We start from the raw sequence: 25,586 nt of genomic DNA, 5'->3' as shown, positions 1-25,586 counted from the left end.
ATGTTATTACTGGCTCTGTGTCTCTGGTGGGTCAACAAACAAGGTCAGTAGATTGGAGGTGAATCAAAAAGCAAATAATTCAATTTCAGAGTTCATATTTTGTAGTAAAAGTCCATCTTGGTTCCCCTTCTCAAATATTATTGACTGACAACAAAGTTCTAAGTATTTAAATTCTTTTTGTATGATATTGGCTTCTCACACCAACCACATTATGAAGCAGAACACACAGTATTCATGGATCATTTGACGTTAAAATTATTGGGATTTTTTCTATTTCAGCATGCCACTCAGCTTTGTGCAATCCATGGTGAGTTGTGATACATTCTGGTTGATGCTGTCACCTCAGAAACTGAAGTTTATTATATATCCTGATATCCTCAGTGTTCAGTGGTTAATTTAGATTTTTACCTTATATGTTCCTGTGACCGACCAGCACTTGACTGAAAATACTGGCTGTGCATGGGCAGTTCTGTCCTTTGATATTATATATCCTGTCCTGGCTGCTAAATCTGCACAATGTTTGTAGTTAACTGCTGTTAATTAGATACCAAAGTGAATCTGCAGCTGGCATTAATATCAAACACTGACTGTCAAACAAAAGATGATTAAAGGGCTTGCATATTCCTTGAATTACATTTGCTTACAGTGAAGACAGTCAGCAGAACAATAAGAATGTGTTTGAGGAACAGGAGGAGCAGACAGAGGGACATGATCTGGACGGAGAAGACGGTATGTTGAAAATTAAATTAAAGACATAATCATCTATACTGACTGAAAACATAATAGTTGAGTTTTGACCAATTTCAATAAAAAATAAAATCGCTCACATAATATGAAAAAAACAAAAATACGTCACACACATCTTCCTAATGTTAAGTGGATCTCATTTTTTGTAAATTTTTGTAACAGCTTTTTCCAAGCATCTCCTCTTATTCATCCTGACTTCATCATTAAAATTAATCAAAACATCAAATGTATAAATAATTGTACCTTGACTAATGCAGTCTATCAGATTCATGGAATTTATGCACTAGCAGCAGCTTGTGATATTTTATTAATTGTTTTCATCTTTATGTGTCTTATGGTCATCAGCAAAGCACCATGTAGAGGAGTAAACCCATTAGTTTGCTGATACATTGTCTCATTTACACATCCCATCAAAGTCACTCAGGTCTGCTGAGTGACTTTAGCTTAATTAACTTAAAACTAATTTTTATTCCTTGGCTTTTAACTCGGTGTGTTAAAACCAAGAAATGTCTGTTAAACCAGTCTTTGCGTCTTTATTGTGTTGTTCATGGCCTTTGTTATCATGATTGTACAGCACTTTGCTCAACTGCTGTTGTTTTTAAATGTGCTTTATAAATAAATTTGATTGATTTGATTTGATTTATACATTTTACAATATAAGTATTTTTTTCAATTATCAGAAGAATCTTTCAGCACAGATGATGAAGAGGGGTAAGAACATAAATTATTTACAATCCAAATTATTGTTTTTAAGCATGTCGATCATACAGGTGATAATAATAATAATAATAATAATAATAATAATAATAATAATAATAATAATAATAATAATAATAATAATAATAATAATAATTATTATTATTATTATTATTATTATTATTATTGTTATTATTATTATTATTCCTTAATAACATTTTCTCATCAGGTCTCAAAATGGTCTGGCTGTAGAGAACTCAATTTACTATGGCAACTTTGAGGCAGTGTATAATGTTGCAGGTAACTGATGACCTCAATGACATGTTGTAACATGAGTTTAGCAACTTTGTGCTATTACAGAAGTATTTTTATTGCTTTTTGAGGCTCATATAGATGACCTTCATTTCTAACATTCAGATAAGAATGATGATGCGTTCAATGACATTAATCATATGTGTGCCAACTGAGAAACTAAAGGTACTGTCACATGTGGAGTTATAATTAGAATGCAAGAGTAGTGGGTATTAAAACATGTTGTATTGTTGTGTGTTTTCTTAATGTTTTCTTTATTTACTGATAAATTGTCTCATTTATACATTTTACAATATATGTATTTTTTTCAATCATCAGATGAATCTTCCAGCACGGACAACAAAGAGGGGTAAGAATATTAATTATTTACAATCCAAATTATTGTTTTTAAGGACATCTATCATACAGCTGTAATATTTTAAACAATGTGAGAAATAATGTAGAAGGTGGATAATTTACCTGACTTTTGATGTTGAAAGACAATTGTGCAAGGAGACTTTAGACATACACATACACTAATAAATATACAAACACTTATTATGATTATGATTATTATGATTATTATGATTATTATGATGGTGATGATGATGATTATTATTATTCCTTGACAACATTTTCTCATCAGGTCTCAAAATGGTCTGGCTGTAGAGGACTCAATTTACTATGGCAACTTTGAGGCAGTGTATGATGTTGCAGGTAACTGATGACCTCAGTGACATGTTGTAACATGAGTTTAGCAACTTTGTGCTATTACAGAAGTATTTTTATTGCTTTTTGAGGCTCATATAGATGACCTTCATTTCTAACATTCAGATAAGAATGATGATGCATTCAATGACATTGATCATATGTGTGCCAACTGAGAAACTAAAGGTACTATAACTTTTAGAGTTATAATTAGAATGCAAGACAAGTGGGTATTCAAGGCAGGACAAAAGAAACACTGCTCAATAACAAAGCAATATGGAAAGAAAATGTGAATAGTAAATTAAAAAAACATATTTAACTTATCAGCTTAGAAGCCGTTACACAGTATAACTGTGTCTTGCCACTTCACATTGAGGAGTTTTTTTTTCTGTTGGTGAGGAGGGTGCATCTTACAGGAAAACCACATCTTCACTTCTAACTCAGCTAGTTCTGTATGTAAAGCGGTAAACAAATAAAAAGAGTCAAGCAGACAAGAATAATTGTACGCCTGCCTAAAATTAAAGAATGTTGTGGGCCTACTATTAAACTATGAACTTTCCGACCACAGATGATGAACCTTCAAGACCCAGAGTGGCACCTTTGTACACCACATCCTTCAAAGCAAAAAGACTCAAGATCTCACCTGTCTGCTAAATGCACAGAATAATGCAAACACCTGCCCATGTTGGACCCCTGTTTAGTACAGTTCATGTCTATTTCATAGTTAGGCAATGTTTATGTTTAGAATGAATGTATATAATCTTGAGGTTTTGTGGAAGTGTGGTGGCCAAGTTCCTCTTGAACCTGCTGTTGTCTCTCCATTATTTAGGAGGCATTTTACTGGTCAAATCAGTTACGATCAAGGCATCAGAATATTTAATGAAAAGAGTGGGTGTCAGTGCTTTAGAAAAAATATTCTACTTATTAAAGTGTTGAAGCTTTGATTGTGTTCAATGAAGAGATCTTATTTGGTATTAAACAGTGCAGCGACTCCTCCTTTCACATCTAATCAGACACATTTGATCTCTGTTGTTGTTGTATGATGTAAAGCATGTGCTAACAGAAATAAAACCTTATTGCAAGGCATCTAAAGTGTTTTTACAGTAATAACAACCTTTCTGTTGTAGCAAAACTTTCCTCAAATAGTGAATTTACTGTGGATGAAGCAGATCTCATTTTTCTTCTCATGTTGACATGTTTCACTTTGGTCATGAGGGAAATATTTTAATAAAGGAGATGGGACAGAGATGATTATAATAGAATTTGAGACAATCGTTATGCAAATAGTGTGCTGCAGGGCAACAGCTTGCCTCTCCTTTGTGAAAGTGTGTGTAGGCTAGACAGAAGCACATATGCATATTTAACTATATTTTCATTTTAAAGATGTATCAAATATGTGAATGTTTTATATTAACATTGTAATTGTATCATTAACAACCTATATATCTGTTTTTTTAATTATTAGATAACATGAGATTGCCATCCTTGCTTTGTAGTTGTCTTATGAGTCCAATCAAAAGAGTTCAATGACCTTATGTGAAAAGAAAATCACTCCATCAGTAGCACTGACTGTAATGATTTGCCATGTTTTTGGCTGATGAGATACCAATCAAGAACGGCATCCAAGGTATTTGTCACTGCTCCTTTCCTCCTCTCTCTCATTACTGTTGCTCTCCCGTGGGAAATACAGCAGAGGAGCCGAGGAAAAGGCTAGAGGTTACTACTTAGTCATCAAAAATGGGGGATAGCAGTGTACTGCTGTCTGCTGCTGTGTGTTTTTTGATACTACCACTGATGGAAGCCAACTCTGCACATAGCTGTTCTATTCACAGGAGCTGGCAATTTATCTCATATGTTTCATCCATTTTTTTCCCTGTGACTATCTAGTCTGAACATGATAACGCTGAAGTCACCTTGAAGGAAAAACTATCCTCACAATTCTTGATTCTCAGCTTGAAAATGTAAGGGGAATTTTATACAATGAGTGACTGCAGCCTGTGTTGAAAGCAAACTTTTGATCATGTAGTACATAAATCTCTCAGTCAGTGAACCTTTCTTGCTGTGCCTGCTAAACCTGACTCTGGATCACGTCATAGAAGCCTCACTCTGCCCATCCTTGGTAGGGGTTGGCCTATTCTCATTGTGTTACACATACTGCCTGCGAAAAACCCTTACAGGACTAACCTTTAGCCCGTATGGAAAAATAGAGGAACCAGTTCAGTTATTCAGTGAAGGCTCAGATATGTAGCCCAAACATAATTCCCCTTCTGCACCTCGATGGGGACACAGAGATATCTGCAGGTATTTCATGCAATCTCAGAAGTGTTTAATCAACAAGAAATTCAAATCAAATGCAATATAATCCATAATTTAACAATCATCAGAGAAAATGTGTTTTATATATCCTCCCTTTCCCGTTACTTGAACAAAAACATTATGTGTAATATTTTTGTAGAGGACAGGACAGAGAACAGTGTCTTATCACTTTTTATTTGTTTTCTTTTTGTTTTCAAGACATGCAAATCTGAGAAACACAAAAGGGAGAAAAAAAATCACCACAACAGTAGCCAGCAAAGTCAGGACCACATCTACAGAGTAGTAGGAATACCAGGGCAGTCTGTAGGACTCTGTTCTCAGGTGAGCTGCTCCTTTATGTCTCATGACAAACTCTATCCAGAAGAGGGCGTTATCTAGTGGCTTCATAGGCTGATCTCTGTGCAGCCTGGAGAGCCTCTGCATGTTCATCCTGTAAGAGGGGTCATTCAAGACTTCTTGTATGGCCTTCAGGAAGCTGTTGTCTTTGTCCACTGTATTAATGGTTAGAATCTTAGCTGCTCCTCTCTCTTTCAGACGGAGCAGATTGTCATATTGGTCAAAAAACACAGGTAAACCCACAACTGGCACTCCATGATAAATAGCTTCTTGCACTCCATTTGTTCCTCCATGAGCCACAAATAGTTTAGTCTTGGGATGTCCTAACAGGTCATTCTGTGGCATCCAGTCAACTAGTAAAGTGTTGTTGCCCAGAGTGGCTGGTCTGTCACCTTTATGCCTCCAGATGACTTTCTGAGGTAATGTGGCAAAAGCTGCAGCTATCTTGTTTGTTAAGTCTGCAGGAAGTTCACTCACAAAAGTCCCCAGAGACATGAGGATGACTCCATGTTCTCCTGAACTCTGGACAAACTCCTCCAAGTGTTGAGGCAGAGGTTTTGCAGGTTTACACTGAAACCCACCGATATAGATAACATTAGGCATGGTGGGACGAGGGAACTCAAACACAAAGTCCACTCTCATGAGCCATAGATCTGCTCCCTGTAATAGGTCACTGTATCTGACTTGTGGGCCAAAGAACTCATCACAGACAGCTTGATACTGAGGGCGGATTAGAAATATATCCTGAGCTTGCCAAATGACATAGAAAATAAGATTTTTCACTCTCTGTATGAAAGTCATTTTGTCTGACAGTCCTGAGCCGGTCAACGGGATATAAGATAAAGGAGAGGGTGCAATGGCCATATGCCCCTCCCCACTGGTTACCCACCGCACATTATAGATTAGAGGTAGCTTAAGAGCGTGAGACAACATTATTCCTGCACCCCATGCTGGGTCAGTAAATACCATGTCATATTTACTCTCCTTTAGATTTTTCATTAAGTCGTTATCTTTAAACATGTTAGTAGCCATTTTGCACATTATTCTATGCATGTTAAACATTGCAGTAAACATTTCAACCTGCAAGCTTGCAAAGCTCAAAACTGAACTCTCCCCCCTCTCTATATCAATAATCTTTTTCAGAATGGGGTTAATGAAGTTGTGATTAAAGGCTTCGCTGACAGGAACTGTGATTGTATTGTAGTGCGGAGAGTCATCCTTGATGTACCAGCTTTGATTGGTGCGTACCACATCAACAGAGTGTCCTTGAGTGTGGAGAGCTTTGATCATGATGTCCATGTTCACCCAGTGGCTTCCCTCTAAAGGAAAAATCAAAATCTTGCCTCCATGACAAATTCTCCATGATAAGAACAGGATGGATAATGAGAGAAGAAATGTTTTTGAATTTCTGTGCAGGGGCATCTCTAACCTGAAAGGAAAAAACAAACAAATACATAAATAATTCTAGGTTACCTTGGATAAGAAAACTAGACGTAAAATTCCATAAATGCCTTGACAAAAGAAAACTCAACAATAGATGGATCTGTAACATACCTGTTTTACATGAAGTTGCTCCAGCCATGCATATGGGTAAAGTACTCCTTAGATGTTGGTGTGAAACACTTTAAGTACCAGTGCATGCATAACCACAAATTCCAGGATAGCTTACATAAGTGGATTATGGATAAGCTCTTATTTGAGCTTTTCTCTCAGGAACAGAGAACAACATGGTCTCTTTGTTGAGCCATGGGCAGAAATGTATTAGAGCTATTTATTTGTACTTCTTTGTTTGAATCCTATTCTTAATTTTTAAAATTCTATCTACACACATCCTCAAGTGGTTCATATTTATAATCGACACCTCAAGGATTTTCAAAGGTGTGTTCATCCAAAATCACCAAGAAGATGTAAATCATTTGGGAAAGAGCCAAGGTGGTCCAAATAATATTACATATCTCATATCAAACTTTAACAGCAACCTTAATGTTTTTATATAATATTAGAAGTCACAGGTCATATATGTCTGACACCTAGTTGTTTTTTTGTTTTTGTTTTTTCCAGTCCTTTTTTACCCCATACAATCTGTATCTCAGAGTCAAAGACCAATCAAACAACATAAAATGAACTTTCTATTGGCAAGAAAAAGAATTCAAACAGCACAGTTGTGGTGCTAATGTGCAACTCTGCACTTTAATGAGTTGTGCAGAATATATTTAATTTATTTGATTTATTCATCAGATTCAGTGGCTGATATTGCATGTTTTAGATGTTTTTCACCATTTTGAATCACATCATGCACAACGTATTTGCATGGCTCCTCTCTCCCTTTATCTATTTTGGTCATCTCTGTCTGGTTTAATAAAAAGACAAAATCATATGACTTATACTGTTTACCTGTGCTAATTTCATTTTGTACTCATCATTTTTATTGACAGCCTCCACATCTGGTATAACTGGACCTGGAATGTCACAGATCTCATCACTTCAGCCAGAAATATGTCCATGTTTGCATGTGCCTTTGTTGCATTGCTCAGCTGTAATGTAAAGACATGGCCATGCAGAGGCAGTGCAGGCTCAACTCAACAAGAGGCTGAGCTGCTCAGCTGCAGGAAAACAGGATCTTCCTATGGTCCTCTATTACAAAGTATCAACAAATTTCTAACATTTCAAACAAGACCTGTGCTTTAAAGTTGTTGTAAGATTTATTTTCTACTTCTGATGGATTAAAGATAACAGTTTTGCCCTGCTTTGTGCTATGGCAAAAAACATCCTGGACCAACATTATGCGCTAATCTGTATGCAAGATCATTTTACACCCTCACAAAGAATGCAGGATTAGTCATCTGGTTGAAAGGAAGTGCTGCCTGGGAAATTCAAGTCCTGGCAAGAAAGCCTCCTATCCTTCCCACACACAGTCAAGCAGAATGTAATGACGAACTGTAAAATCATGTGGAGTGTCTGACCTTTGTGTACTCTACGTATGTGATCATGGAATTGATGGCCCTCTGAAGTTGCACAGTAACTCAAAGAGATGCAGGTCTTTTTTTTATTAGAAACAATATGTAGTTTTATTCTTTCTCTTTAGCAAGTTTCACATGTTTACTTACAAGGATGTTCTCCAGAAAACTTACATAACTTCCAGGCTGCTGCTGATGCCAGGATAAGTAATGGAGATTTGTGAAACTGGAATTATAGAAAAGCAGACACTATAGTTAGTGGAAATGTTCACAAAGCAAATAAAAATGAGCATGAGAAAAAAAAACTCATGAGAAATGCCTTTTCTTCAAACATCAGTCAACCATCAAGATATGTTATCATATTTCACTCTGTTATGTAACCTGCATAAACATACTTTAAGGGCCGGTGGTAAGATAGTCATCTTAAATGATCCTGTGAGGACTTGTTCTTGTCATTTTGTACCTACCTCGACCAGACTCAATGATAAATCTCCACTCTGTGATGCCAGCAAATACACTAGGCCAAATGAATGTGTTGATTTTTATTCATGTGTGAAATGTGGGCAAAAAAATGCAGCGAATATCACTGAATGTTGAATTATTTTCATTCATAAAGCAGTCAATTTTTCTCATACTGTATGAAGTACATAAAATGAGTTTTACACTTATGTCTAAACTCAGAAACAGAATCTCTTTTTAAAAAACTCTCTGTGAGATGTACTCAGCAAACAATGTCTGGCATGGCTGTGGATAACCAGAGCAGGGCTGTAGCTGTTAATGTGCTTTGCCTCTATTTGTTAGTTGAATTGTGGTATTTAGAGGGTGCTTCCAGCATGGTTAGGGACGATGATGCTGGCCCATTTGTAAATAACTGGGATGAAGAGGAGAGCGGAGCCCAGGATTGACACCAGCAGGAAGGCCCACAGAAACATTCGATCCAGAACCTGGGCTACAAACTTCCAGTCTTGTACCACCTGTGCCAAAAAAGAAGCATATATCATTTTTGTCATCACTTGTTGTTTTGTTTTAACTCAAAAAATAAAGATTGGGGCCAAAAAAAAAAAAAAAACAACCACAAAATCGAATAAACTCACCTCTCTGACCTCATTTTCTTTAACTACGTGCATGGTTATGTAGCGGATAGAATCCAAAGCTGCTTGTAGGTTATGTCGGGTGTAAAGGAGAGGAGTGAACTCAGGTGAGTCCTTCCTCAATCCCAGTCTGACAGCTCCCCCTGTCCCAGCTAATCCAGCTGTGGCGTAGCGGTCCACGTGGCTGCGCATGCACAACAGCTTGGGTAGTCGATGCAGGAAGATCCTCTTCACCCACGGTGCCATGCCATGATGTGTAGAAGAGGAGCGGTGGTGGATGTTGATGGCAAAAACGGTAATGATGATGGAGAGCGTGACGAAGATCATGGTGAAGACCAGGTACTCCCCGATGAGAGGGATAGCCTTGGAGGAGGAGGGGATGATCTCCTCTATGACCAGGAGGAAGACAGTGAGCGAGACCAGCACTGAGGTGCAGAGAGAGATCTTCTCGCCGCCGTTGGAGGGCAGATAGAAGACGAGGATGGTGAGGAAGGACAGGCCGATGCAGGGGATGATGAGGAAGAGGGTGTAGAAAAGAGGCAACCTGCGGATGATGAAGAAGTAGGTAATGGTGGGATAGGAAGAACTGCTGTCTGTCCTCAGACCGCGGCTGCCTGTGGCCTTCACTATCTCCCACTCGCCATTGTCAAAATAGTCCTGCTTGTCCACGTGGAATTCCTCCAGAATGATGTCGACCTTTTAAATAAAGAAAATCTCATGACAATCATTGCTCATAACTGACGCTGATGAAATGTGCACACACTGTGGAATATACACTAACCTGGGAGCCATCATAGGTCCAGGAGCCAAACTTCATTGAACAGTTCTGGAGGTCGAAGGGGAAGAAGGTGACGTCAATGGTGCAGGCCGATTTGTAATTAGCTGGTGGTGTCCATGATATTGTTCCATCATACTTAACAACAGCCTTGGTGACAGTACCCTCAAAACGACCATCTGCACTGTTGGAAGAAATAACATTTCTTTATTTACAAGATAAAGAACAGATTTAGCTGCAGTTTTAGCTGATTAGCTAGATTAGCTTTTCTGAAACAACCACCACTAACTCTTTCTTTAAGATTTTTGACTGAACTAAAATAAGTAATGGTTGGTCCTCTAAAATCATTTGAGGACTTTTAAATATACACTTCTTTCTTATCATGTAAGTCATTAGACAAACTTGGAAAATATAAAAATGTCTCACATCTATGTGAGCTTCTTTTTCGTGCATCATCTTACATACTTATCATACAGCACAACGTCAGGGAGCCAGATCCTGTCAGAAGGGACTCGTATAGTTGTGATGCCCAGATAGTCATCAGGGTTCCATCTGAGTTTCATGTCATTCCACTCCTACATTAAGAAAAAATGGAAAGTCAGTATAAACAAAGAAGAATTCTACTCATAGAAGCTTTAAGTTGATTATATTCTTTCTGTGCCATAATATTTTCCAAGTGTACAGTACATGCAGTACATGGTAAGTAAATGGTAATGGTAATAAATAGGAGGGTAAGCTGGTGTATGGAAAAAGCTTAAGCGCAGTTTTCTTTTCAACAAAAAAGGTGACTGCCAGATGCAGGAGAAAAGATGCAATTATGAAATATGACATTCCTCCCACTTTGCAAACGAAATCTATGATAGATAGACATCACCACCGTGGCCACTGCCATCCCTTTATGCATAATGTAATCCATCACTGTGAAAGGGGGCAACTGACCTGAAAGGCAGAGGCTGGTCTGTGGGGATAATTCATAAGATGTATGACACACAGGACACTCCAGACCATGAATAAGGCTGACAGAAGCTGCAGTGGGGAGGAGGCAACTAGTGGAGGCAGGCGTGTGGGCACAGGGCCGAAAGGACTCATTTAGATAAGAACTGTCAGTGAAATGCCACCAGACCAGATTACAAAGGGGGTGTGGGGAGGCTGACACCAACAGCACCTCTTTAACAAATCTACCTGCATGTTGTGTTTACCGCAGGTACAGTAGAGAAATGCAAGGCTACTCTTGTGTAGGTTAGTTGTCTACATTAGCTTTACTTGCCTGTTTCATCCACACATTGGTTGTCATTAGCTGGTTTTTCTCATCCTAGAATGGTGAAACAACAAAGTTTAGATTTTAATTCAAAAAGTGGCTATTACATTTTTATAGAGAAACAATTTAACATCTTTTAGTGCTATGTTTATGAAGTTAAAACCTCAGTGACACACATTCATGAAATGAAACATATAAGCAGTCGCTTTCTTTGTTCACCGAGGGCTCGATGTTAGTCCGTTGTACTAGTTTCCTTGAGCAAGTTGTCCTGCCAAGACTTTCTGTTGTGTTTGGACTCTTTCTGTTTTTGTTCTTTTGGATTTTCTGTGTAACACTTGTGTTGCCTGGTCATTTGGTTGAGCTTGTTTATGTCATTTGACTTTGGGGGACTTTCTTGCATTTTCGGTTGGATCGTGTTGTGTGTTCTGGGATTCGGTTTTCTCTGTGTTTCACTTGTGTGTTTCTTCACTCCTCCTGTGTTCGTGTGTCCCTCGTCTGCCCTGCATTACTCTTGTTAGCCTCCAATAAATATTTCTTTATCTGATCCTGCCTACCTGCCGTCATTTGCATTTGGGTTGCTCTACTCACTTCCTGACACAAGTCTAAAGTCTTTTGTCTTTAACCTTTGGACTGCTATTGCACTTACAATTAACCACTATATGGTAATAAAATTACATCACATTTAAAAATCACCCTTGTGTTTTGAGGTGTCAAATACAATACAGTGTTATCTGAATCGTATATCCTATATCCTCACCACATCAACTAGCTGGGAGATGGCCAGTCCAAACTTCACACAGATGGTCTGGTTTAGGTATTCCACCGGACGAACCCATTTCTGATAGTTTCCAAAGAGGTGTTTGAACAGCTTGTCCTCTGCTTTTGCATACGAGGAGAGTTTTGGAACCCCTAAAAGGTGTGAAAAGACAAGAAGGTTAACTAGAAAAATTTTACAGTTTATTAACTTGCATGTAATTGAACAAATACAGCTTCTTTAATTTATTCAGATGTCCGATATAGACTCCATGGTTGATTTTCAGCTCTGTTTCTAACAGCACTTCACTCTGATCTTATCACAATGCTCATATCTAGAGTGTCTGAACTCTGGTGTCATTATCCTTAAAACATATTATGCATGAAAGCCTGATAATCTGTCGAAACGACTAGATCTGACACCTGTGTGCTATGCAACAGCAACAGAGATGGTGGCCTTTCATATTTTTAGTTACTTTTTATCTGTAATGGTGCCATTACAAAAAGAAGGATGATACTAACCCTTGACTGTCAACTAGACCTAACTTACAACAGAATACTGTGTCACAGTGCTACAGCATATTCTGTTGAGCTAGTAATATACAATATGAGTCTCAAAGGATTTCCAGTCTGATGGTAATACGTTAAATAGAGCATAGTATATGAGTGGTAAACACGTAAAGAAGGCCCCAGTTCTGGGGACCAAACAAAAGCACCCCAAGCAGATTCCATTTCTCCCAGGTTTAGTGAGGTAATTGTATGCAAGTGATTTCAAATATGATTGGAGAAAGAATTGCTGATATTTGTCTCACTTCATATTTACTGTATGTTCTTCTTCTGCCATAGTTATAAAAGATGAGCCTATTTACCTGTCTTGCATTGTGACTTGTGTGTCAGTTATTGTGATTTCTGGATGCCTTTCATTTAAAATTTGCTGCTTACCAGTGGCTTTGATCCTGTCAACAGCAACAAGTCAAAATATTTTCTGAACCATGGAATTATGGTGGCAATAGAGGGATTATTGTAACTGATCTCAAAATGTGTACATACATTTGTTGGACTGACATTGCCAGTTCAAATCTAATTGGTACTACTTGGCCAAAACAAAAATATTGAACTGGATTTTTGTCTATTATTTGTTATATGCAAGGGTAAATATAAAAAAAAACTGTTGAGTTGAGCCAATTTCTGTCTGACACAGTATCAACAACAATTAAACATTTAAATTTTGACAATAGCATTCATCACAGGACAGAACTCTAGAGATCCCAAGTAAAAGCAGTGTCATATAATATCTATCTGGTCAGCTTACATTAATCAAAAACATGCATTGACTAGGGGACAGAGAATGCAGTCATGGCATTACATGTAGGTACATGATAACTGTAACTGACGGATCACTTCATACAACAGTGCCACAGTCGAACTGCTGCATTTTCTGAAGCAGAGCTCTACTGCAGACTGCAGAAAAACAGCAGAAAAATATCAATCACACTTTGAATTACACACAATTTCTTTCCTCCTGTTCTTTAAATCACCCACCAGCATGGTTATAAACTCAATTTATGGATGGAGAATGTGGTCAGAAATCTACAACGAGAATGACCACAAACGCATGGTGTTACTTTCTCAGTGTATTAATCAATAAAGACAAGGCTGCAACACCCTCAATCAATGACTGTGTTATTGGCTAATTCATCTTCTTTTCAGTCTCTCCCCCCAATATCACCAGCATCCTGCTTGGCTGAAAAGTATGCTATAGAATCATGCCATATAAAGCCATAAATGTACTCATAAAAAAGATATAGTACTATAAGCTAAAGAAATGATGATGTAATGAAATGATGTTTACACCTAACGTTGAGTAAAATTAATAGTTACATTCCTGCATTTTCAAGGAGAATCAAGTCAAGGCTTGCCTGCAGTCTGCCAATTGCAGTGGGCAGCATGACAAAAATCAAATCTGTGCTGTAAATAAAGTAAACATGGATAATATACCTGCTACCATAAAGATGATGATGATTACATTGAGACATTGCTACTACCAGCGAAATATGCAAAACATTAACAATATAATAAGAGAAATCTATAAAATCTATAGCAGATAATAACAGAATATAAGACTCATACACACACAAACATGCATAAATATACTGCATATATACACTGCACATACTGTATACATGCATACAAGTACAGTACAGTAGATACACTGTCATGGCAACAGCAGTTCCTCTCTTCCCTCCTCTCCTTTAAGTTCACACCATTAATCTCTGTGTTATACATAATGTACTAACCTTTCCTATTACTCTTCACCTGCCCAGCAGCTGTCACTGCTGAGCTTCCCACCTCAGCTCATCGCCTCACCCAGTCATCAGTCCACCCAGCTGCCAGCTAACAGTTGATTTGTTTCTCAGGCAGTCCAACTTTTATTCTTGGTTGGTCATACCTGTACCTTTTGACGACTACTTTTTTCCTGAGCCATCTGAATATTCTTTCTGGTTTTCCAGATTTTGTGTCAGTGATTGTGTTGTGTCTCTCCATCATGTACAGTAGCAAGAAATATTACTCAGTGTAGCGATAAGAAAACAGTGTCATTCAATATAACAGTGCTACTGCCAGAATCACAGTCAAACTGCTGCATTGTTTTGCTGAAGCAGAACTCCACTACAGACTGAAAAATATTGATCACATTTTGAATTGATGACTACTTGCTTTCCTGAGTCATCTGAATATGCTTTTCTGGTTTTCCAGATGTTGCGTTACTGATTGTGTTGTGATTCTCTGTCATGTACAGTAGCAGGAGAATTTCAGTATTATTATTATTATTATTATTATTATTATTGTTGTTGTTGTTGTTGTTGTTGTTATTATTATTGGAATTCTGGGTTTTAGGAGAAAATATAAATGTTTCTTTCAATTTTAGGTGGTCTTTTACTGCTATTAGACATGTGCAGTTGTTCAATAGCTGAACAGTCCACTAACTGTTTCTGCAATATTTTCAGCTCAATTATTACGACTTTCATGCAGCTAAAATCATTAAAAAATCTGATATAAGAGGGTAAGTGTCCACACTGACACCAAAACTTTTTGTTTGCACAACTGACCTTAATTGGCAAGCTCTCCTCACTCTTCACTTTACGACCATTTGCCAATTTCTACTTCTTCTCTCCCTGTCTCTGCAGTTCATCTTTGACTATGCCATCTGTCATACTGAGCGTATTACATTCTGCCACGGTAATTTGATGAGGCATTCCCAACTTACGCAGTGAGTGGCACAGGTGGCAACAGCACAGCAATGGCAGCAACAGCAGCAGTGCGAGAGAGGTGGCTGCCCCTCCTGCTCTCAGCATCATATCAGAGGTGGCACCGCATCAACACAGCTGGTCCCTCAGGCATCACAGAGCTGGAAAATAAATGTTAAAAACTGTGGTTATGCTTCTGTTTACATTGGGCAAATATTGGTGCAGTAAGAGTGTGACATTAAACATGCCTTAGGTTACTACACCCCTGCTTACTCCCCTTTGCTGTGTGCAATCCCAGTCACGTATTTCAGTGAATAAGACAGATAAAAAAAAATCATCCTTGTGTCATCCATGCTAAATAACAAACTGCATTTGAATGGCTCACACACCTTTAATATAGAGAGCAACATCCTGCACAAGCCAAGAATGCACTCTTCTCTCACCTTACTAACCTGGATGCAAATGCTGCACATACCTGCTCAGAGTCTCTGCCATTACCACACAATCCAGAGAAGCAGTGGTGGTGGAGGTGGTGGGAGTCTTGACGACAGCGACAGTGCTGCTCTAGTGCTCCTCCATTCCATGCAGGTTCTTTCTCTTGCCTCGTACAGATGCTGCTTCACTCTCTGCTGCATCCAATTGTGCACAGGCTCATCTCTTCCTCCTCCTCCTCCTCCTCCACCCCCTCTTCCTTCAGAAAGCCCGCCCTGTTTTCCCCCATCCCCCATATCCCATCTCCTAGCATTCTTGTGGTCACTAATCATAGAAAGGAATAGTCAGACCCTCTGTGCAGCCACATCACTCCCTCTCAACAGCACACGAAATGACGGGGGGCCAGCTCTGCAACTGATAATCTGCTTTGTACTTCCTCAAGTTTTCAGGTTGTTACAGTGTCTGGTGTCCACAGCCACATATGATGTTTTGTACCTCTTATTTCTCTCACTCTCTCTATATGTGTGCATGTGTGTGCTCTTATGGCGACAGCATATTGTGGGAACCAGAGATGCAGTAGGGTATGGGGTGAAGAGAAAATCAATACCCGGCTTGTGTTGAAAAATCAATTTGCAAAATTTTAAAGCCTGCTATTCAGTCAGATTTCTGAATATTTATCTTAGATTATCATCATTATCCTTAGATTATCATCTCATGTTTTGGCTTTATTTGTTGTTTGTAAAACACTGTGAAAACTGAAAAGCTGACCTTCACATGTAGTTAATTTATTTATTTATTATTTATTTTTAATTTTGTTTGTTTTACCTCAAATGTGGATACTAGTCAAACACACACAGACTGACACACACTGAGTCATGCTCTGCAAAATAACTTTTCAGTCTCCAGAAAAAAGATATATTATCTTATGATGTGAGAGAGCAATGTATGCAATGCAGACATGCTATAATGTAATTTTCTATGCAGTATAATTAATAATAATCATAATAATGAAAAGTGTTGAAAGATCTCTTAATCTGAAAGCTGCTATTAAGAAATGAAAGATTGTTCCCTAACAATTTCTTCCTGAAATAACCTTTCTGTCCGCTGGGTAAACATGCTTAAGAGGCTGTGGGAAAAAAAAACATTCTTATTGCTTCAATATGAAAAGCTCCCTTTTGATTACTTTATGGATGAAACAATGTGCAATTTTACCAACTGTATGTTATCGAAAATGGATATGGGCGAATACACTTAGATCTAGGTTTATATATCACTTGATGCTATTATCTATTATCTTACAATGGGTGCAACTTCAGAGTAAGCTTATTTGTGTATTTTCAATAAAGCTAAACCACACTTTACACCGCCAAACCATCAACCCCATACACTACTTAGAAAGGTTGTTTGGATTATTTTGATTAGGTAACTACTCTATGTATTAATTATATACTATTTATTTAAATAAATATCATATAGATTATGTAATAATATGTATTATATAGTATAAATGTACCTTTTCCTTGAGAATGATCTAACACACAGTATTTGGCCCACACAAGGAATTCTGATAACTAATTTGTTTGTCAATAATGGTGATGACATGTTGTAGTTGCTACTAAACAAAAGCTAAAAAAAAAAAAAACAGACTGAGAGAAGAAGGATCAACATACTGTAATACTTCCAGCTCAGAGTCACTGACAATTTAAGTTGTGCTCTAAAGCAGTCAGTCAGTACAAAGACTACACTGGAACTAAGCCAGAGCAGATATTAGCAATTTAAATTACATTTCATGTTCTGTTGCCTGTTGTGTAATTCATTGCCAAGCAACAAAATGATAATAAGCAGACACAATCGTCCTCTTGTCACCTTGTGTTTGGCTGACATAATGAAGTTGTGATTTTGGTTAGATAACAGACAAATAGCCTCAGTGAGAATGAATGAATTCAAGAATGCAGCAGTCTGACCAAAACTACATGGGCACTTATTAACAGCATACACTTTGAGGTCATTAAACCTAAGCTAATATGAATGATTAACTGCAACTCCAAGTTTCTACATGTGTGTTCTGGTCCTATCAATCAGTAACCTCCTTATCGCTGCACACAAATACATCCAGTTGTAGCCCTTCTTAACCCAACCCAGGACTCCAGTCTGCAGGGTCTGTGTACCCTCTATATAGGTTGCAACGAGCAGCACTCTGACTCTTTGGTATTTTCCTGACCTTGAAACTCGCTTTGCTCATCTGTGTGGTATTTTGGTGACCAGCAGAGTGCAGGGTGCACAGGTGGCAGGAGAGGCACAGACAGGTGGGATGTTCATTCAAATGAAGCAGCGCAAACACAGTTGTCGTATTTTTGTTGAATTATAGATGTTGCACTGAAAATAGACGTCTCAGAACCACATCTGTATATGGCAACGTCAATCAGTGTGGCTTTGGTGATATTATTAACAATACTTGCTGCAAACATGCTGCAATAACAGATTGATGCTTGAAATATAAATAACCGGCACAGAAAATAATGTTTAATGGGGTTAAAGAAGGAAAGTCAGTACAGTAAATCAATCTACATTGATCTATAAATGAATGTAAGTGATTCTCACAGTACTTGCTGTCCACAGCTGCTTTATACTGTATGAAAAGCTTCTCCTTTCATTCATCAAATCCCTGCAGCATCTGAGGGCAACAGGACTGATATGCTGATAAATCTGCAGCCTCTGATCAGAGAAATTCTGCACCAGAGCACAGTGCCATTATGCACCACCGTTCACTGTGTTTACCGTCATTAAATCACCTGAAAACAACACCACGCTGCCTCAGCACACACGCCTCTACACACATCAGACTGAAGAAGTAAAAGAAGAAGAAAAGCTTTCAGTTTGTTGAGCTGTCCTTATCACGTTAAACTGTGATTGGCACAACTGTTTCAAAGCTATGTGACTGACTGAGAGAGTATTTATTTATCACCACACCCGCTAATCTATATTCACCTTCACCCATCCCATTTGTACGTTGCGCTGCTGCACATACATGAACCAAAATAGCAGATTGCATGGAGATGTCCATACAGTCCATGAGCCCAAGACCTACTACACTGTGGTTGTCATTGCACTTGTGCGGTTGAATTAGGGCCCTAAGTATATTGGCACCTCTGGCCGAGTGGTGCTATCCACAGTACTGAAAGGAGTGTTGGGGGATTTAATTCTGGCATGTGAAATTAATATTTTTTAACTTTTGTTTTGTTGTGTATGATCACATCTCCTATGTAGGAAAGGCATGGACTTCACATCACAGCACTGAGAGTGAAAATATCACGCTACTTGACGAATTAAATTTTACAAAAAGGATTAAGATATTCCTGCAATTCAAGTTCAAATTTCGTAATTGTTTTGTGACAGTTCATAATTGTTTTATAAATGTTACTGTAAAAGCTGCAAGAAATAGCGTAATATGCGAAAAACAAGGTTTTGGTTTAATTTCTATTCCATTGGCTGCTTTGAGGACAAAAACGGAAAAGCACGTGGATTTCCGTTTTTTGTTTTTTTTTAATTCACACGAAAAACAGAAAAACAAAACAATGCATTGTATATTTGTTTGACCTGTTATCAAACAAGTTGAACACGGCTTTGGCCGGAGGGTACACAGACCCTGCAGCTGCAGGACAACCTTAGGCTCTTCTCATTTCTCAGTTTGTACATCCTCGATTCCTTTCCTCGCCTCCTCTCCTCGCGTTTTAGTCCCTCCCACCTGAGATGCGAACGGAGGAGGCGAGTAGGAGACACGAGGAGTGAGGAGTCGAGGAAAAAGACACTTAACAAAATGAGACATCCTCGCTTCAGAGACGTCATGTCAATTAAATATAACGTGCTGCAGAGCTGCATCATCTGTCCATTGTGTTGTTACAGCCTGCTGCTGTATTTTATGATCTCTAACAGATGAGCAGAACAGTGTTCATGACAACTTATATATTTACTTTTAATTCAAATTACAACATGGCATAATATGACAAGTGTGTACGGATGTCAGACATTGTTATATTTTATTGAACGCGCGCGCACACGCATGTACACACACACACACACACACACACACACACACACACACACACACACACACACACACACACATATCCTTTATATATTTTATTGTGTGAAGCACTACAAATGGTTTGTATATTCCAGCTGTGTGTCTCGCCTCTTCTATACGTCATGGATGTCGTAAAACTTCCGCAAAGGATATACTTGTGTATCCTCGCTTATAGCTCCTCCGGCAAGCCTCCTCTCTCCTCGCTAATCTCTTCTCGAGATGTTTTTTAGGAATTGAGACATCCTCAAACATGGCGCGCTGAGAGCAATTTCCGGGTCACGGGCAGGAGGACGGAGAAGAGAGGAGACGAGGAGGCACAAAATAGAGAAATGAGAAGAGCCCCTTAAGTCTCTTAATCAATGGGTGCATCCCAAATCTCTTAAATTGCATCCACGTTTCCCTCACTTGCGTCTTTTCCTTGCGTCTTAGTCCCTCCCACCGTGGATGCAAGGAGAGACGCAAGGAAACCAAGCGAGGAGAGAGGAAACGAGTAAATTTGTTTTAAGAGACATGAGACGATCAGCTGTCAGTCGGCTTTAACAGCTGTAGAAACTTCTGATGGAGTTTGTGTCTGCACACATGTGCACTGTGCTAATACTAATAAAGGTGCACAGTTATCACCACTCTGCAGTCTGTTACCTGTTTAACAAACACCTAAATAAAAACCTGCATTCTGCATTTATACTGTGTCCTGCTCAGAGGCACATGAACTATTTCTACTCGCGGAATGCGTTTATACTATTTATTGATTATTTGTATCTGTATTTTTAGATAATCCTGATAGTGAATTCATTATTCAATTACCCAGAATATCATTATTTCTTCTGAACACTGGAAAATATGTATTTGGATAAATGTTTCAGGGAAAATGGAAATGATATAACTCATATCAAACCCGACGCTCAGGAATTTTCAGCCTCACATGTGACTGAATGGAAATGACGATAAATGATGTAAACTATAAATGTGTTATTATGGATAAAATTAAAGTCAGGAAGAGTCTGTCTGTCAGCAAGAAACAGTTTAATGGAGGAAATAATAGATCATGAAAAGAAAAATCTTTCTAATATATGAAGAAAGTTGTTAATGGTTCTTTTATTGATCAGGTCGACAATTAATAGATTTTAACTATATGATGAATCAGAAAACAAGTAAAGCATAAAACTTGGGAGTGATACATTTAAATTGAATCTATAATCCTCCACTTCGGTATGAAACTGCAGTGATGTATCAGATCAGTCAGATTAGGTGCAGCGTCCAATCAATAACTGATATCCAATAAGGGGGCTCGTCGGCTGGTAAAAGACTTCCGTGAAGGCTCTCATGTTTCCTCGCTCCTCAGAGATCCCTCCTCGTTCCTCCGAGCAAAATAAGAGATTTGGGACGCTCGTCAAAATGGCGCATCGAGCGAGGAGCCATAAAATAAGAGATTTGAGACGTACCCGAGGAAAGGAATCGAGGATGTACCAACTGAGAAATGAGAAGAGGGACAGATGTACCCTATCTTGTGTTGTGTGGACTCGTCGGCAATACGGATGCTGAACGAAACAGGTGATAAACCCCGTAACTTGATTTTCTCGTGTGGACAAACACAGTAAGTAGAAACATTATGTGTAAACAATGTTTCACCATAGATATGGTATATGTTAATAAAATCTAGATACTAACTTTGTAGCTCAGTCAGTGGAAAAGTGGAGATTGGTACTCAAATCACGCACGCTTTTGTACTTTGGCACGTTATGCGCCTTTTTGAAGCCTATATATGGAAGGCGGATTGGGCCAAAATGTCTAGTTCGGCCTCCACATTATGTAATTTGTCAAATTTGTACATCTTAAGACACTGCACTGAAAATGTCGCCATTAATCAGAAAGGATCTTAACCGGTTAACATTGAAATCAATGGCTTGCAGAACACCACTTTCTACTCAAAATTCAACAGGTTGCCATTTATGCTCTAATACTGCCATCTAGTGGGCACTTAGGCGAACACAATACATTAAGTGAATGTCAAGTATGATATTGTATGCAAGCTACATTTTTTCTCAATAATTAACCAGTAACCTACACAAAATGCAGAGGTTAATAATGTCACTGTAAATTCATATCATTTCTTAGGCCCAATTCAATCAATATTGTTTCTTAACCTCAGTTCATACAAGGTAGGTTGAGTGGGGGAATCGTTTTCTCTCTTGCAATGATTATATGAAGAGTTTCCCCTCAGAAAGTGATGAAGTGGTAGCACCCAATTTTAAACGCCTTGAGATGTTCAAAATGAACGCTTTAACAGTTAACGCTTTTCTGTCATCTTAAGACGTATAAATTTGACGTATTAATGCGAACGCCAAACGAGACATTTTGGTGCAATCAGCGTTCCATATATGCCATACTTGTTTTTCCGTTATAACGAGAGAATATTTTCTTATTAGAAAACTTTCTCGAAAAAAGTATCTCGATATTTAACGAGAAAATGCATTTCATTGTTATGACATACCTTTCTTGTTTAAAGTTTTCTCATAATAGTAGGTGCTTTTATTTTGACAAACACATCCCATGGGCTTTCAGAAACCCATGTTATTTCTGTTGCTTCTTTCGCCAATGTGAGATGTAGCGTATGGAGGATGTAGAGTGATGATTATATTAATAATATATATTATTATTATTATTATGTGTTTGCCTTAAAAGAAAGTAAGACTTTAAACTCAACAGCAACACTGCTGTTTTCATGAGATGCAGTCTCAGTCTAATATTTCAAACACCTCTTGTTATCTTGTTGTTATCTCAGGCTGTTTTTCTTTAAATTTAACAGTTTGATGCAAACTATAGGGCTATATTAAAAAAAAAATGAACCTAAGCATTTCAGCTATGATCCTATTAAGAGACTTATTCTTAAGAGTGTGCACCATAGACAATTTTCAGCTGCATCCTAACTTTTACAATCATGTTGTGTTGACAAAGTTGAAAAAAAATAAGTGAGAAGTCACAATACATTTCTTCTGTAATTATATTTTTCACAGTAGTTAATTGATTTTCCATCATATTCATTTCAGATGATCTGTTGGTGCAGTGCTTTGCTGCTGCTCATCTTCATACCCAGAGCATGTCAAGGAGGCAACATCTTGGTTTTTCCTATTGAGGGCAGCCACTGGATAAACATGGATATTCTAATCCAAGCTTTGCACTCAAGAGGGCACAATATAACTATTGTGTGTTCCAGCAAAAGCTGGTACATAAAGGACAACTCCTCTTATTACAATACCTTAACAGTTCAAGTGGAAAGAAGCTTAGATCAAAAGTTAATTACAAAAATTGTATCTGAAGTCATTCTATTTGAGAGGGGGGCACTTCCTTTGACAAGTTTTCTCCACATGACTGTAGGAATGTTTAGCACATTTGTTGACGCTCATGCAGCCGTGGGTGAATTTGTATCAACAATGTTAGGTGATCAAGGGTTGATGAGAAACATGAAAGACAGCAAGTTCGATCTTGTAATCACTGACCCCTGCTGGGGTGGTGGAGTCATTTTGGCCAAATATTTGAACCTGCCTTTAATTTATAATGTTCGCTGGCTAATAGCTGGAGAAGGTCATCTTGCTATTGCTCCTTCACCTATATCATATATTCCTATAACAGGATCTGGTTACACTGATAAGATGACATTTTTTCAGAGAGTTAAAAACATGGTTTTGCATCTAATAACCCATACGCAACATACTATGGTGGTTAAGCAGATATACCAGAAAATTTGTGACAAATATCTTGGGCCAGATAATGACTATCATCAGTTAAATGTTGAGGCAGATCTGTGGCTCATGAGAGTGGACTTTGTGTTTGAGTTTCCTCGTCCCACCATGCCTAATGTTATCTATATAGGGGGGTTCCAGTGTAAACCTGCAAAACCTCTGCCTCAACACTTGGAGGAGTTTGTCCAGAGTTCAGGGGAACATGGAGTCATCATTATGTCTCTGGGGACTTTTGTGACTGATCTTCCTGCGGATATAACAAACGAGATAGCTGCAACTTTTGCCACATTACCACAGAAAGTCATCTGGAGGCATAAAGGTGACAGACCAGCCACTCTGGGCAACAATACTCTACTAGTTGACTGGATGCCACAGAATGACCTGTTAGGACATCCCAAGATGAAACTATTTGTGGCTCATGGAGGAACAAATGGAGTCCAAGAAGCTATTTATCATGGAGTGCCAGTTGTGGGTTTACCACTGTTTTTTGACCAATATGACAATCTGCTCCGTCTGAAAGAGAGAGGAGCAGCTAAGATTTTAACCATTAATACAGTGGACAAAGACAACAACTTCCTGAAGGCCATACAAGAAGTCTTGAATGACCCCTCTTACAGGATGAACATGCAGAGGCTCTCCAGGCTGCACAGAGATCAGCCAATGAAGCCGCTGGATAGAGCCCTCTTCTGGATAGAGTTTGTCATGAGACATAAAGGAGCAGCTCACCTGAGAACAGAGTCCTACAAACTGCCCTGGTATTCCTACCACTCTGTAGATGTCATATTATTTCTAGTAACAATTGCTCTTCTTGTTTTGTTCATTTTTGCTGGGTTAGTGTGCTCATGCTTCAGACTGTGTTTGAAAAGAAAAGTGAAATCTGACTAACCAGTAGAGATGCTTCATGGTTAATTTTCATATTGGTGAATATGTTGCTATATTACAGTCAATGTGGCTGTGATCAGTAAAAAAATTGAAAGAAAGGAGTAGATGTTTTAAAGATATACATTTTTTGACTGTAAATGTAACGTAAAGTGAAACGCGAATAATCATTCAAGGAATATATATTTTGTTCAATATCAGGTTGCGTTTTGCTAATTTTGAGATTAAAAGAATATTTGTTCGGCTGTCCATTTATAATAATATTAGATAACTAGTAAGTAATTGTTTTTGTAGAGGCAATATTTTCCAGTGTGTTCTTTTAATTTGTTTGATATTCATGTTTCTGTAAAATATGTGGATGAACTAAATGGATGTTGTGACCTGTCTCAATCTGTTTCAGGTAGGACACTGTACAAACAAAACGCAAGAAATGTATCTAAATTGAGTGATATTTTATTAGTTCCGGCAGGGAAATTGATGCTCTCTATTTGACCCCTGTTCAAGGGAAATGGCAAGAGTCTCCTAATACCCATTGTCTTTAAGACTGGATGAGGTTATGGCAACACAGAAAGGCCCCAGTTGGCCCAAATAGGCCCACCGTCTTTAAGTTCTCCTTACTTACAGCAGCAAACTGTATTTAAATATACCTTTGACTGTGCCTCTATGAAAAGTAAATGAAAGAAATTTGATACACCTTGATGGTTTAGTTGCAATTCAACCCGGTGAAACTAAATATGTTAGTTCATTTTTATTCTGTGTGTAGGAGACATTTCAGTTATATGTACGGTGTGCAAAAGTTTTAGGTACTTTAGATGTTTAGATTCTTATCCATCACACAATACCATCAGAAATGTGTCTGATTGGTCCCAAATTTATTCTGGATCATGGCAATGACCCCAAACATACAACCAGTTATCTATTGACACTTGTTCATAAAAAAATATTTTCAATGTCAAATAGAAGAAGGAGTCCTATAAGAGATGGTATGACCTGCACAGAGCCCTGATCTCAACATCATCGAGTCAGTCTGGGATTACATGAAGAGACAGAAGCAACTGAGATGCCTAAATCCACAGAAGAACTGTGGCAAATTCTCCAAGATGCAGGAACAACCAACCTGCCAAGTACCTTAAAAAACTGTGTGCAGGTGTACCGAGGAGTGTAGTCACACAAAGTATTGATTTCATCTAGGTTTCTTCTGTTTACTGAACTTTGTATGGAGTTAATTGATAAATAAAAACTATTCATAGTATTGTTTCCATGAAGTGACATCCTCAC

General features: G+C 38.2%; 3 protein-coding genes and 1 long non-coding RNA gene across 6 annotated transcripts; 2 read left to right on the top strand and 2 right to left on the bottom strand.

Moving 5' to 3' along the window:
- The first annotated feature begins 1,671 nt into the window (after positions 1-1,671).
- Positions 1,672-3,312, top strand: LOC122997569. Its single transcript, XR_006398205.1, has 4 exons — positions 1,672-1,743; positions 2,074-2,104; positions 2,381-2,451; positions 3,011-3,312. It is a non-coding gene; the product is annotated as an uncharacterized LOC122997569 (long non-coding RNA).
- Positions 3,313-4,919: 1,607 nt separating this feature from the next.
- Positions 4,920-6,511, bottom strand: LOC122988237 (UDP-glucuronosyltransferase 2C1-like). The gene has a single exon (XM_044360464.1). It carries the CDS (start codon positions 6,391-6,393, stop codon positions 4,924-4,926), a length of 1,470 nt encoding a protein of 489 aa, XP_044216399.1. The 5' UTR covers positions 6,394-6,511; the 3' UTR covers positions 4,920-4,923.
- Positions 6,512-8,184: 1,673 nt separating this feature from the next.
- LOC122969783 (neuronal acetylcholine receptor subunit alpha-5-like) lies at positions 8,185-16,210 on the bottom strand. Its single transcript, XM_044335796.1, is given in 10 exon segments — positions 8,185-9,025; positions 9,146-9,838; positions 9,924-10,101; positions 10,383-10,492; positions 11,185-11,229; positions 11,933-12,084; positions 15,194-15,273; positions 15,649-15,698; positions 15,700-15,735; positions 15,737-16,210. Coding segments are annotated over 10 exon segments (1,704 nt in total). The 5' UTR covers positions 15,938-16,210; the 3' UTR covers positions 8,185-8,866.
- Positions 16,211-21,006: 4,796 nt separating this feature from the next.
- Positions 21,007-25,563, top strand: LOC122969315 (UDP-glucuronosyltransferase 2C1-like). 3 transcript variants are annotated; one of them, XM_044335026.1, is made up of 2 exons: positions 21,007-21,240; positions 22,737-25,563. In XM_044335026.1, the coding sequence occupies exon 2, from the start codon at positions 22,737-22,739 to the stop codon at positions 24,312-24,314; it is 1,578 nt and encodes a 525-aa protein (XP_044190961.1). In that variant the 5' UTR covers positions 21,007-21,240; the 3' UTR covers positions 24,315-25,563. The 3 variants fall into 3 exon arrangements, with proteins under 3 accessions (XP_044190961.1, XP_044190878.1, XP_044191026.1); XM_044334943.1 differs by having other exon boundaries at positions 21,007-21,283; XM_044335091.1 differs by lacking the exon at positions 21,007-21,240 and having other exon boundaries at positions 22,889-22,966; positions 23,085-25,563.
- Positions 25,564-25,586: the final 23 nt, after the last annotated feature.

This window comes from Thunnus albacares, chromosome 1 (genome assembly GCF_914725855.1).
Source record: "Thunnus albacares chromosome 1, fThuAlb1.1, whole genome shotgun sequence".
NCBI classification, from domain to species: Eukaryota; Metazoa; Chordata; class Actinopteri; order Scombriformes; family Scombridae; genus Thunnus; species Thunnus albacares.
This window is presented reverse-complemented; position numbering and strand designations above follow the sequence as displayed.